This window comes from Malus domestica, chromosome 15 (assembly GCF_042453785.1).
Source record: "Malus domestica chromosome 15, GDT2T_hap1".
Taxonomy (NCBI): domain Eukaryota; kingdom Viridiplantae; phylum Streptophyta; class Magnoliopsida; order Rosales; family Rosaceae; genus Malus; species Malus domestica.
The window spans coordinates 4,720,667-4,734,115 of record NC_091675.1 but is presented as its reverse complement, the minus strand read 5'-3'; the positions used below and the strand labels follow the sequence as shown (position 1 = coordinate 4,734,115).

The 13,449-nt window shown below is 40.2% G+C and overlaps 4 protein-coding genes across 4 annotated transcripts; 2 read left to right on the top strand and 2 right to left on the bottom strand.

The window, feature by feature from the left end:
• The first annotated feature begins 490 nt into the window (after positions 1 to 490).
• Positions 491 to 2,689, top strand: LOC103455893 (nuclear pore complex protein NUP160-like). Its single transcript, XM_070814688.1, has 4 exons — positions 491 to 794; positions 1,631 to 1,813; positions 1,934 to 2,135; positions 2,246 to 2,689. Exons 2-4 carry the CDS (start codon positions 1,775 to 1,777, stop codon positions 2,617 to 2,619), a joined length of 615 nt encoding a protein of 204 aa, XP_070670789.1. The 5' UTR covers positions 491 to 794; positions 1,631 to 1,774; the 3' UTR covers positions 2,620 to 2,689.
• Positions 2,690 to 3,089: 400 nt separating this feature from the next.
• Positions 3,090 to 4,610, bottom strand: LOC103424661 (F-box/kelch-repeat protein At5g43190-like). Its single transcript, XM_008362752.4, has one exon. The coding sequence runs from the start codon at positions 4,479 to 4,481 to the stop codon at positions 3,342 to 3,344; it is 1,140 nt and encodes a 379-aa protein (XP_008360974.1). The 5' UTR covers positions 4,482 to 4,610; the 3' UTR covers positions 3,090 to 3,341.
• A 2,233-nt stretch (positions 4,611 to 6,843) lies between these two features.
• Positions 6,844 to 9,036, top strand: LOC103400137 (increased DNA methylation 1-like). The gene has a single exon (XM_070814671.1). The coding sequence runs from the start codon at positions 6,844 to 6,846 to the stop codon at positions 9,034 to 9,036; it is 2,193 nt and encodes a 730-aa protein (XP_070670772.1).
• LOC103455895 (WD repeat-containing protein ATCSA-1) lies at positions 8,664 to 12,562 on the bottom strand. Its single transcript, XM_008395509.4, has 8 exons — positions 11,688 to 12,562; positions 11,168 to 11,346; positions 10,649 to 10,892; positions 9,965 to 10,119; positions 9,767 to 9,856; positions 9,508 to 9,576; positions 9,351 to 9,426; positions 8,664 to 9,007 (listed from the first exon to the last, which is right to left on the bottom strand). Exons 1-7 carry the CDS (start codon positions 12,256 to 12,258, stop codon positions 9,385 to 9,387), a joined length of 1,350 nt encoding a protein of 449 aa, XP_008393731.2. The 5' UTR covers positions 12,259 to 12,562; the 3' UTR covers positions 8,664 to 9,007; positions 9,351 to 9,384.
• Positions 12,563 to 13,449: the final 887 nt, after the last annotated feature.

Genomic DNA, 13,449 nt, shown 5'->3' with positions numbered 1-13,449 from the left:
TAAATTGTACAAATGGTCCCTCAACTTTAATCAAATTGGAGCAATGGTCCCTTAACTAAAAATTCATTACATTTGGTCCCTCAACTTATCAAAACGTGCATCTATGGTCCCTCAACTAAAAATCCATTACCATTGGTCCCTGAACTTTAATTCAAGTGGAGAAATGGTCCTTTAATTTTAACCCAATTGTAGCAATGGTCCTTCCAATATAACTTGTTTTGACAAATTTTTTGACATAGTTGACGAAAAGAACCATAATTATACACTTTGATGAGTTAAGGGACCCTAATTATATAAATGGTCATTCCAACATAGCTTATTTTGACAAAATTTTGACAAAATTGATGAAAAGGACTATAGCTACATATTTTGATAAGTTGAGGGACCAATGGTAATGGATTTTTAGTTGAGGGACCATTGCTCCAATTTGATTAAAGTTGAGGGACCATTTGTACAATTTACTCTTATCAGGATTCAGACCTAATTCGATCTCTCCGCTCGATCTCTCCGCCTCCCTCGATCTCTCCGCTCTCCCGATCTCTCTCGATCTCATCCCTCTCGATCTCCTCTCTCTCGATCTCTTCCCTCTCGATCTCCTTCTTCTCGATCTCTCTCTCTCACAGTCTTTCTTTCTCTCTCTCTCTCCCATCTCACCTACCCTAAACCTTCACAAGCCGCCGTAAACCAGGCATATACCCAGCTCACCCGCCGTAAACCATCTGCGCCAGCCACAAGCCGCCATCCACAAAGCATCACCAGCTGCGACTTTGTCTCTGATCTGTTTAAATTTTCAGGTAACTATTTAAATTTTCAGGGTTCCAAACGCCGTTGTCTCTGATCTGTGTGTGAGTGGGTTGATGTTTTCTCTATTGTTTTCGGCAAAGATGATCTGGTTTCTCTATTTTTAGTATAATAAAGAGTTCTAGCTCCAATCTATGGTTATTGATATGTTTCTCTTAAAGCTTCCTCATTTTATTTTCCTTCTCGGATTCTCGATCGTTAAAAAATTCACTGCTTTTTGGCGTTTTTGGAGCTCCGGTAGTCTGATAGATGACTCTCTGGTTTCCATTTCCGACTTCGTTTGGTTCCGATTGTTTTGTAGTCGTCTTCTTTCCTGTTAATTTTAATTTTTTATATTTGGAGCTGAGTAGTGGTTTCGGATGAGTTATCGGATTAAAATTTTTCCGTAAGTGGTTTTAGAGCGATGGCGGGTTTGCGGGTTGTCGCATGCGTTTGTTGTTGGTTTGGAAGTTTTAGCTATTGATGGTGAGGTTTAGAAATTTCCAAACTTGTTGGACCTACTTTCTATTTTCTTCTCATACTTTTCTGCTCTTGGTTTTGTGATTTGTTTAAAAAAAAAAAAGAAAGATATTTGGCCCCAGCAGGTTTTGTATGACTTTTGACTCTGTTTGGCTGCTCAGAAAATATGTTTGTGTAACTTTGAATGCTGAGAAAATGTTGGTAATCAAGCGTTAACTGTGTGTATGGGTTGAGTATAAACGTTAGTAGAAAATATTTATAAACTGAACAAGAATGAAAATTTATGTAAGATGTTCATTATAGCTAGTCTAGAAGCTATTATATATTAAATAAGCTGCTTATGATGTTTCGCTTGATGAAAATTCTGCAGGATCATATTGTACCGGTTGTATCCTCGATTTTCTTACGCAGGCTGCTTCTTCCTGGGGTTCATCATAATATTGCTTTGCGCTCAACCTTGCTGGATTATAACAGGCACTGGAGTGATTCAGATTTCCATTCTCTAACCGCCGATATGTTGAAGAAGGAAATTCTTTCCCTGATTGAACATGAGGTTTGCGTTGGAGTTTTTATTGTTTCTCTCTCACACACTCATATGACACCGTGGAGGGGATAGGAATGACCTGGGGTTGCTAGCTAACAGATAACCAATGTATGTTGTCTATTGTTTTAGGGTGTTAGTGATAATTCAACGTCAATATTGTGCTGTTGGAAAAAATTATGTTCTCCCTACTTCCAAAATTGGTGCAAGAGCAATGCACTATGTGGCTTGCTTTTGGATTCCTACAGGGGTAGTTTTGGATTGATCAGAAAGAACTCAGTATCTCTTTTTCGTTGTTCGGAGAATATTGAGCGGCTTATTAATGGTATCTCAGGTATTGTTGCTTTAGCTGAACCTTTCCATTTTTTTGTTTTAGGACCAATTATTTCTTATTTTTAATGCTTGTCCCTTTTATTTTGGAATTCTCACATTCATATTTGATAGGTACTTCTGATGATCTCATCCATCTTGTTACCATGGAGGCGGGTTTAATTCTTCAATTAGAGGTGCTCGTTAAAATGCTTAGATGTGTTGTTAATGTCAGCCAACAATTGGGAAAAACAGCTTCTGCTATATTTTATGAATCATTAGTTAGTGCACCACTCGTTATCTCAGCTGAGGAAATTACTCATCGCCTTTTGAAGAATTTAGAATCTAGATATGGTTCAACGGTAGCAATGCTTCATGTATCAGAGCATGGACCTGATGTTGCTTTGGAGAGAAACCTGGCTGATAAAAAAAAATTGAGGAAATTTTCTATTGGCATGCTGTTATCTCTTCATGCCTTGCACATGAATCGTACTGTTATTTCTTTCTAATGCAGTGTCACTGTGATTGTGCAGTTGCAAATTGCAATCTGTGCAGTTTGCAAACTGTGCAGTTTTCAAACTGTGCAGTGCAGTTAAAAAAAAAAAAAAAAAAGGGTACCCGTGGACCCGGCCCGAACCGGCCCGTTTTAACCGGGCCGGGTAATGTCCGGTTCCTATACAAGAAAATCCAATCCCCGCCCCGTCCTGGCCCGTTTCGGGTAATGTCAGGTTCCTACAAACTTAGGTTCGGCCCGGCTCGGCCCGGCCCGTGCCCAGCCCTATTATATCTCACGTTGAAATAATTCTTAAATTACAGTTAAAATTAATATATTTTGTCAATATTTTTAACATAACACAAAAATATTGACAAATTGTCATATGACATTTTATAAAATGAATATTTGATATTTTCACAAATTTTCATATCGATGCTACTTATAATAATATTTTTATAAATTCGCGTCACTTGTACTACTGAATAAAAGGAAGGGATGTGTTGTCAATCATTACAAAAGATCAGTGAAAACAAAACAATATTCTGAAATCCCACAAACATAAAATATAAAAAATCTAATCTCTAAACAGATTTCCCTTTATGAAAACATACAGAAGCAGAATCGAATCAAGCAAAGAACCTAAGTACTTATTAGAAGCAGAAGCAGAAATTGAGAAATAAAAAAAACAACTAAACTTAATCATCTTTGTGTGTCGCTTCGTGGAAGTCTTTCTACTCAGGCGGATGAATGGAAGTTCGGTACAAATGAAAACCACCGGAATCCGCAGCTGGATTTATCCGGCAGAGACGGGCATTTGGGGATCCAATGCCACGTCCTCCTCGAGATCTTGAAGTACAAAATCTCCGGCCAATTGTAGCAGCAGACGCAGATCAAACCCTGATGCCAAAAGCAGTACAGATGCTCGTAGTTATGGAAGCAAACCGACATCAGTTTCTTGCACATCCTGTCCGGCAAGCTTTCCACCTCCACCCACTTCATCCCACCGCCAAATTCCAATTCCCACACTTGCAAGCTCCTGGCAATCCCATTCCTGCCGACCCCACCAATCAGATACAGCTTCTTCTCTCCTCCTCCGCTGACAAGCCGAGCAAACACGAGCTCTGTAGGAAGCTCCGGAATCGGTCTTTCCCACTTCCCGCTCTCGAATTCGAAGCAGACAATCGAAAACGGTTCCGGCGTCACGAAATACAAACACCCTTTGAAGTAAACTCCCTTCTGGTGACAATTGTCACTTAAAATCGTCTCGGTAAAGTCAAACTTTTGCCACGATCGCGCCTTTGAATGGTAGACAAAAGTGCTTTTGGACGACGACCTAGAAGAGGCCATGAAAAGATTATACCCAGCAGGGGTGGATATCAAAGAGAAAAGCTCGAATCCAAAAGGGCAATCTGGAAATTTGATCACTCTCGAGGACTTGGTCAGAATATTGAAGACGAGAAACGAATTGGGGAGAGAGAAACAGAGCAACCCATTGGAGGCACAGAGGAGGGAGGCTTGTGCTGCTGCGCCCGCAGCGCAGGGTAGCGGAGCGGAGAGAGAGAGAGGTAGCTTGCGCCAGGTGGTGGTGTCGGAGTCGTAGAGAGGGAAGTGGCGGAAGCACTGAGGGTGGGAGAGGAGGAGGAAGGCGGAGGAGTGCTTGAAGACGAAGGAGGGAGAGAATAACAGCGACTTGAAGCGCTTGCAGGTCGATCTGAGAATCAGGAAGTTTTTGAGAGGAAGGAAAGAAAGGACAAGGTCGAGGAGCTCCTCCGGCAGCTTGCTCCATATCCTGGCGTCCATCTTCGGTGGGGTGGAAGGAGAGGTGGGGACGGCGGTGGTTTGGCCGTAGTGATTTGGCGGAGAGTGGTCTTTCATTTCAAACAGAGCATTTGAGAGGAAAGAGAAAGTTTTTAGCTTTTAAAGATAAATGCCGAGAGAGAGAGAGAGAGAGAGAGAAAGCATTGACTTACACTAAGTGCGTTTAATTATTCAAAGATAATCAAGTGTTAGCCGGTTGATCGTTTTTTAGCGCAGCATTTGGGATGGAAAAACAAACAATTGCGCATCAAGAATTTGATCTAGACACGACCGCATGTTTATCTACCTCAATCAGGAACCTCGCCAATTAAAATGATACATAATCACTCCTTAAGCAGCGTTTAATTTCTAATCGTTTAGTATTAGATAACGGATTTTAATATAAAACGCACTTTTTCTTTTTCTTTTTTGTATGTGAAAATATGATATGTTATCAAGAAGGTGACGAATGTCATTATCTTATATAACAATTTAGAAGAAGTAAATATACCCTTAGAAGGATCTACTAGCTCGTTTACTAATCCATAATTAGAATGAGAATAATTGAATTGAAGATGAATTGAATTAAGAAGAAGTTGGAATGGGGATGAGTTAAAATTGGATTCCTGTTTAAGCTGTTTATTTAAATTTTCTTAAATCGAAGTAAAAAAAGTACCTATTCCATATAAGTGTACTAATTCACTAGAATCGAAATATAATTCAATATGATTACAAAAATACCCTTATTCAAAATCTATAAAATAAAATTTTGTATAATAATTCATAAAAAAAAAGTGAGTATATATTTATTTAAATAAAAAATAACTCAACCCCACACTCATCTTATATTTTTCTTCCCAAAGAACCCACTCCTCACCGCCACCTCTCGCTATCTCAATCCATTCCATTATGATTTCAAGTTTATCCATTTCAAGTCTTGGACATCTGATGGCAAATAAACTCCATTGTAACTCTGTAACTCTTTCTCTCTCCCTCTAACCCAGAGCATTTGATTTCAAAATTTTCTTGGGGAAACATAGAGATATGGCGGAGAGTGGGAGTAGCGGGTTTGGGTTGCGTCGTTGGGCATGGGTTGTTGTGGTGTTGGGGGAGGGAGTGGCACTGGACATTAGCGTTGGACATCGGCATGTGGGGATCTTCTGTTAATGCAAAGGGTAGTGTTGGGATTTTAAAAATAAAGTGAGGACATAAGTGGTAAAAAATTTGTATTCAGGATTCCCCACATCAGGCGAAATTAAAATACCCCAATTTCTCCAAAAAAAGGAATTGAATTCCAAAATTTTTATGGGTCCCACCACTTTTTCAATTCCTCAGGATTTAGTAAACATTGGAGTACTCCGTAATCGGAATTCAATTCCACATTTTAATTTCCATTATGGGTACGTAAACACGCCATGCATATAATACTATAATATATGTAATAAAATAGAGCTTGCTATAGACTTCTAATTAAATATAAAAATGAGACAAGACACCAAAACATACTACGATTTATTATTATTTTTAAAAAATTTATTATTAAGTGAGAGAGGATTTCAAATTCAAAACACATGAGCATAAACGTAATACTGTACCTACTAAGATATTCGATCATATGTAAAAGAAATAAAAAGACTGGAAAATCAACTTTTTGCATATTTCCCACTGATTTTTGTGGCAAAATATGAAGATGGCCCAGATTTGTTATTTGTTACATATAATTATAAACTAGAATTTGAGCTAATGGAGCTTAGTTGTTTTGGATTTTTCCAATTTTATACACAACAAATGTTGGAAGTGATAAAAGTCTATGAAATTCGGTGCGCGGCGTTTGGAACTTTGCGTTTCATGCAATCAAGGACGTTTTTTGACCATTGATTTGAGCCCTCTTCACTTTTTGGAATGATTTATCAACGGCTCCTAGTGATTCGCTCACGAGTTGGTGCCAAACATTTTGAATTGAAATCCCTAATCCAACTTGGATTAGGAATAGTTAATAAATTGGAAACGTTCCAATAAATAAATTTGAAAAACCAGAAATCCTCAGCCCGGTAGGAAAACCCGACCCGGCCCATACATATAAAACAATCCTCAACCGTCTCAAATACTTCACCATTAATCTCTCTCAGTTGTTCTCCAACTACTGCTGCTTTTTTTTTTTTTTTACATCGTCAAATATTTACAGAGATCAGATTTTCGCTCAACGCCAACAAATTTTGAAGAAAAAAAAGTGGAGATGAATTCTGACCGTTGATCTGGCCAGAGATCAATAGTTTCCTGATCCTACTAGGATTCCGTAGCACCCAAGTTAAATATCCCAAACCTCTCCTCCATCACTTTGAACCCTAATACAACTCTCCCTCTCCCTCTTACTTCTCTGTCTTTCGCAATTTCTTGAGTTCTTGGATTGTACTTTTCTGCATTAGGGTTTGAAGATTTTATGAAGGCTGTGAAGCGAAAGCCGGTACTTACCGTGGAACCAGAGTTATGCCCCTCGGCAGTTCAGTACTGGGCGAATGACAACACGAAGAACGGCCGTAGGAACTCTGATATTACCGAGAAGGCGAGAAGGCACCTCTCCGCCTTGGGATGGAAGTTCTGGTATGCAACCAAGAAGCAGAAGATCGAGTTGCGGTACGAGTCTCCCACTGGAAAAGTTTACTACTCGCTTCGCATGGCTTGCCAAGCCTGTGTAAATTCTCCAGGACGAGGAGGAGTGTTTTCCGAAAGCATTGGTTCGAATTCCGTGGAGTGCTCTGCTGATCTTGATATTGTAGTAGATATTACACCGCAGTCGACATCAAGGAAAACGTTTAAGAAGAGAGAGATTGGTGAAATCTCGAAGGTAGATGATGATTGGAGTCCGAAACAGGAGCGGGGGAAAACAGTTAAGAAGAGAAAGATTGGTGGAATATCGATGGTCGATGATGATTGGAGTCCGGAACAGAAGCGAGGTAAGGTTCATGCGGATATGAAGAGACTAAAGAGACAGAATAAAGCTAGTAAACAGCAGGCCAGACGCATTTTACGGTCAACCAAAAGAGCGAGAGATATCGAGATCACGGATCCCGGTACTCGAAACCCTAGGACAGTCCTGTCTTGGTTGATCGAAAGTAATGGTGTGTCCCCGAACGCCAAGGTACACTACCGCCCTAGAAAGGGCACTGACAGTCCATTGGCGACGGGTCGGATTACTCGCGAGGGAATCAAGTGTGACTGTTGTTTTAAGGTGTTTACCCTCACTGGGTTTGAAACGCACGCTGGTAGCACAAACCATCGACCAAGCGCCCACATTATATTGGAAGATGGCAGGACTCTCAACGATTGTCAGAGGCAAACGATGAAGAGTCGGAAAGGAAGCGCCAACACCGTCACGAGGTCAAATGAAGTAGCGACGACTGGCAATGTGCATCAAGATCATCATCCTCCTCGTGATCAGAACGATGATATATGCACTGTGTGTCACTTTGGAGGCGATCTGATTCTCTGTGATCGGTGTCCCGCTGCATTCCACACTAGTTGCCTTGGTTTGAAGGATGTGTCGGAAGGCGATTGGTTCTGCCCATCGTGTTGCTGTGTAAAGTGTGGTAAAGGAAACCCTAAGGAGGATAGAAATAATAGTTTTGTGATATGTGGCCAATGTGATAAAAAATACCACTATGGGTGCCTTAGGAATGAAGGGGTTGAGGAATTGGAAAGGGATTCCAAAGGAAACTGGTTTTGCAGCAGAAAATGTGAAGGCATATATCTGGGTATCAACAAGATTGTGGGGAAACGAATTCTGGTGGGTACTGACAATCTGACCTGGACACTGTTGAGGCCTTCTCCTCCATCTGATTCTGATATGGAGGACTTGACAGAAACCTACAGCAAGCTCAATTTGGCTCTGAGTGTGATGCACGAGTGTTTCGAGCCTTCTCAGGATCCTTACACGAAACGAGACATTGTTGAGGACATTATTTTCAACAGAGAGTCGGACCTGAGCCGGTTGAACTTCAGAAGGTTTTACACACTGCTTTTGGAGAGAGATGAGGAAGTGATTACCGTCGCTTGTGTAAGGATCTACAGTGAGGTGGTGGAAGTGCCTCTGGTGGCAACTAGGTTCCATTATCGTAGACAAGGAATGTGTCGTGTTCTGATGGACGAGCTCGAAAACCAGCTCGCCAACTTGGGAGTTGAGAGACTGATTTTGCCTTCTGCATCTAGTACCCTGGATACATGGACTAGCACTTCATTTGGGTTTTCAAAGATGACAGCTGATGAGAGAATGCAGTTTCTGAATTATACTTTCATGGATTTCCAGGGCACCATCATGTGCCATAAAGTATTGAAACAAACCAACTCTGCGACGCAAGCAGTCATACCGTTTGAGGGAAGTACCAAATTTGATAAATTGCCTGGTGCCATCTCTACAGTAACTCAGGCGGAAGACAATCAGCCGGAGAATGGAGCTTTAGATCAAGAATTGGGGAATATTGGCTCCGGTCACAAGTTTTTTATTGACGATGTTGATTGCATGCTGTTGGACAACAACGAACCTAGTTTCTTGGCATGGTACAACGAACAGAACTTTAGGTTGATTCCAGAATCTTGTAAGGGTGTAACTGTACAGAATCGCCAAACAGATTATTGAGAGATATATTTGACAGACACATCTGGTAATTATGCACAATTTTTTAATGTGTTCTTCAACTAAATATCAATCGTCAACTTTCGTTTTTCATTTGGAACTGACTCAGTTTTTCTCTTTTAATTCATCAGCGCACAATTTTTTCCATGAATTTGTCCCTTGATTCTACTTAAGAATGAGTTTAAATTTACATATATACACGCCAAAAAAAAAAAAAAAAAAAACAAACTCTGTACTAATGATTGTGCCTATCAAATACAGCATCTTAGATCTAAAAGCAAAACAGAAAACGACAGAGAAAGACCAATGCACTCTACCTAGCAGAAATGAGGATCGTAAGCACAGCAGATGCTAGTCGCTCCAATTATCCTCGTCCTTAGAGGGTCCTTCATCCTGCATTTCCAAAAATGTATAAGATACAAGGCCGCTAAGCAACTAATACGGTTAGTTACAAAAAACCATCAGGTGTACCACCTCATCAGAAACCAATCTGGGCGGCGACCAAACTAGAATTTGTCTATCATTGCCACCAGTGTACAATTCCTGCAATGTGAGATATGAATTACAATTCATGAGGACAAACTTCACTAGGACAGTTAGAAAAAGGTTTACAGCTCCTATTAATTGACATAGAAGTCGGAACAACTGACTGGAATATTAACTTGCCATTTTAGTTTATAAAGTGTTGATTGGAGAAGGCCTATAGATAAATCCTAAATTTTTTGAAGAGTACCTGATCCTGTGAACTAAACCAGCAACAGTTTACATGTTCATAGTGACCGCGAAATTTCAGGGATGTTTTACCCGACCACATATTGAATGCCTGAAAAAACAAATCTGTATGTCAAACTTTGAAGTTTTATGGAAATGGTTGAATTTTAATCCACATGTAAAATTCAGAAAGAATAAAACCTACAAAAAAAGGCATTACCTTCACAGCTGTCATGCAGGGAACAAAAACAAGCTCCGAATTCTGACTTGTAGCTAACTGTATGGGCCTGCTGGTTTGCATACGCACAGTTTCAAAGTTCACCAAAGTATTGCAGCCAGATTCTACATCCCACAACCTCAATCTTGAATCGGAACCTGAAATGTAAAACCTTGATCAATGACATAGGCAGTGAGGAACGAGTGAAAAACCCAATCAGCTGACTTTTGCACGAAAGGAATAATTTATATATTTAATAGGAAACTAAGGTGAGGGCCCCCGTGCATGATTTCTCTTTTTATTTTTATTTTCTGTTGGAGGTCAGCGTGATCCATACTGTACAACACCAGCAAATCGGGTTAAACTGCACTGATTCTGTGAGTATTTGATCACCTCACCAGATTTAAAGTGTATTCTTCATTTCTTTGTCAGATTAAAATGTATTTGTTAATTTGTAATATAGATCAAGGTTTTAAGTTGTAACTGTCACTTGTCAGTGACCTGCAGTAGTATGGTAGTATAAAGTATAAACTAATGGATAAAAATAAAAATAAATAAAGAGTAAACCTAAACCGCTGTGATTATTATAAATATTAACTCCGTTAAAGGGATTCAAAATATGTATAGACTATTCAAAATGGATTTCCTTCTTAAGTATAACAAACGTCCAAAATGAAATAACCCAACCTGCACTCAAGAGGTACATGCCGTCTTCAGTGACTTTTAATCCAGTAACAGCACCATAATGGGCAGTGGCACGATCCTGACTAGACAGCATCCCTGGATGTAATCTTTGCTTCATAGATCCCTTTGCTGGACTTTTACCAATGGGTGAGTGCTTTGCACCACTCCCATTAGAAAGTTTCCTTTGTGGTGCCCGAGCTTTTGCAGATGTGCTTTGACTTGATGACGAGGGCTTAACTGTTGAACCCTGACCGGACATAAAATCAAATATTATCAGTACAAGGGAAAGTTCAACATAATAATTTTCTCCAGTTAAAACTAGATTCTCCTACTAACTACAAGCTTCAATGACAAACATTACTAATAATGCAAGCAAATAGACAGTGCATATATAGAACCATTTCAGATTTGCTGGTGAAACAGGCTAACTAACTGTGAAGCAAATAATATAATCATAAAAACTGAACGCAATCAGTAATTTAAAAACAAACGCTTTTGGCTCAGCAAAGCAAATAAGAAAACCTTAATTGTGGCAGAGCGTTCCAGGATGGGTGGACGCCTCCCAAGCTGAGACTGAGATTGATCCAAAACACGAAAACATCCGGCACGTCTAATGTCCCAAAAACGTATTGCACCATCACATCCACCTGTAAGCAATACCCACTCGCTAGAAGTAGACCACTCCACAGTCATCACACCATCTGCCATCATGAAAAATACAACACGGTGTATCGTAAATTCTTGCTGTCCACAAATGCCAGGCCAGCCTTGAGCCTACTATACGATTACAGGGTTCAACCAGAAATGATACAAATTTACAGAATGCTGAGAAAACCGAGTAGGCCAGGTTATTTAAAGAAGTGATTTTCGCAATATTCGTGATCATCCACCCCAAATTTCAAACAAAATCCTTACTTATACCCTCAATACTGTCATCCCCAATGTTTCATGTGTTCACTCATGATATCAAGTTTTGATTTTTCTAACTCTGTATGTATCAAATGTGCATCAAACGTTTAATTCTGCAAATTTCGGGACATACCGCGGTGGCCAGACAAGGTGTGAGCAAAAGCCCCAGAAGCAATATCACAGAGGCGAACTTGAACATCTTCGGTACCGGCAGCAATGAGCATGTGAGAAGTTGCCAGCGGGGACATTGCAGTCCGGTACACCTTCCCCGGCATCTTGAAGTCCATCACTACCTGCGTCGTATTCGTATCCCAAACATTGATGTGATGATCGTACGAACCCGTCACAAACAGTCCGGTGTCGACCGGATACCACACGGCGGAGGACACCGCATACTTATGCCCGTGCTCGTGCTGCTTATCCACCACAAACAAGCACTTGTGCCTCGTGATAGCTCCGCCGCCTCCGTAATCGGTCCCGCGCTGGACATCGAACACGGCAGCGGAAGCATCGGAGGCGCCGGATAACAGGTACCGGGCCTCCGTCAAATCCAGCTGAAGAGTGTTGACGGAGCCGCGATGAGGGGAGATGAAGTCTTTGTGATTGGAGAGTTGGAGCGTTTGGATCCGGGTGGACTTGATTCGATTCGAGAACGAATTTGGGCGGAGCTTGCCCGCTTCTCTGTCTCCGATTTGCCGCCACATTTTCGGAGCATCTTCTTCTTCTTCTGCCAGATGCAAAGCAAAGCAGAGGTTCACAACGCAACGGTGTCGTATTGCAGTGTTGCCTCTCTCACTCCGAATTTTCAAACCGGAACAGGTTTTGTTCTCTCACCCCTTCGTTTTCTGTTCTTCTTCCTCTCTGCTTCGCTTTGAGTTTCCTCCCGGTCGACCGGGATTGATTATTCAGCGGGTTCGGGGTATACAATTTCACAAGGTGACACCTCCGCATTACGACGGTGTACGTCAGAGTCTATCCAAAATTAACAACTTTAGGCGAGTAGGATCCTCTTTCCAGGAATTAGGAATTCGGAATCAATCAATCGTGTCCGTTCATCGTAGTTCAAAATCATTTTAAATTTTAAATTAAATATAAATAGTAACTAACGAAAATTGATCGTACGATGTAAGTTAAACAAACAATGATTGATTGATCCCAGAGAGGATCCTTGTCCAACTTTAGGTTGTTAATTCAATTGTGCTTTTAAAATTCAAGAGGATCCCTACAATTTAACGTTTTTTTTTTTTACTTATAAGTGAAAGATTTTAGATTCGATCATCGCCAAATATGAGTTTGAATCATATTATGAGGGTTGGCTCACCCCATCCTTAGTATAGATTATCGTTTGTTCAAGAAAACCAAAGGAAAAAAAACTCCTAAACTAGCTCTATGATTAACTCATTTTGAATTATTTATAAAACGTTGTATGTTACTTTAAAGTTTATTATTATTGAATGATGTTATAAACTTATAAGATAACATTCTTAGCACTTCTGAGGGCGCTTTGGTGTGCCTCTTAGCTCTATACATTTTAGGAATACAATTATAGGAGATGAATTAAACAAACAACACAATATCGAAAAGGTCCTAAATTTTGAAGTTCCGTTTTAGACTAATAAATTATGGAATTCAACAACAACAAAAATGCTCCTACGTCGAGGTGAACTCCAAGTCTTGTTCACTTCATTGTTCTCATTGAAATGGCGAATCATGGGTGCAAATTGGACATTTGCCCAAATTTATAATCTTTAGGCCTTATTGCCCATTTTCCCAAATCGCACACTAAGCCCAAATCTACGATGTTCGAGCATTGCTGTCGATTTCACATTTATTCAATTGTTCTTTAATCCTTGTATTGATGCACAAAATCAGTAAGGATTTTGGTGCAACAAAAA

Coding starts and splice junctions, on each gene's coding strand:
- LOC103455893 (XM_070814688.1), top strand. CDS start 1,775: ATGTTGAAGAAGGAAATTCTTTCCCTGATTGAACATGAG. Junction 1,814..1,933: donor TTTCCCTGATTGAACATGAG/GTTTGCGTTGGA, acceptor CTATTGTTTTAG/GGTGTTAGTGATAATTCAAC. Junction 2,136..2,245: donor GCTTATTAATGGTATCTCAG/GTATTGTTGCTT, acceptor CATATTTGATAG/GTACTTCTGATGATCTCATC.
- LOC103400137 (XM_070814671.1), top strand. CDS start 6,844: ATGAAGGCTGTGAAGCGAAAGCCGGTACTTACCGTGGAACCAGAGTTA.
- LOC103424661 (XM_008362752.4), bottom strand. CDS start 4,481: ATGAAAGACCACTCTCCGCCAAATCACTACGGCCAAACCACCGCCGTC.
- LOC103455895 (XM_008395509.4), bottom strand. CDS start 12,258: ATGTGGCGGCAAATCGGAGACAGAGAAGCGGGCAAGCTCCGCCCAAAT. Junction 10,893..11,167: donor AACGCTCTGCCACAATTAAG/GTTTTCTTATTT, acceptor ATGTCCGGTCAG/GGTTCAACAGTTAAGCCCTC. Junction 9,427..9,507: donor CCAGATTGGTTTCTGATGAG/GTGGTACACCTG, acceptor TTGGAAATGCAG/GATGAAGGACCCTCTAAGGA.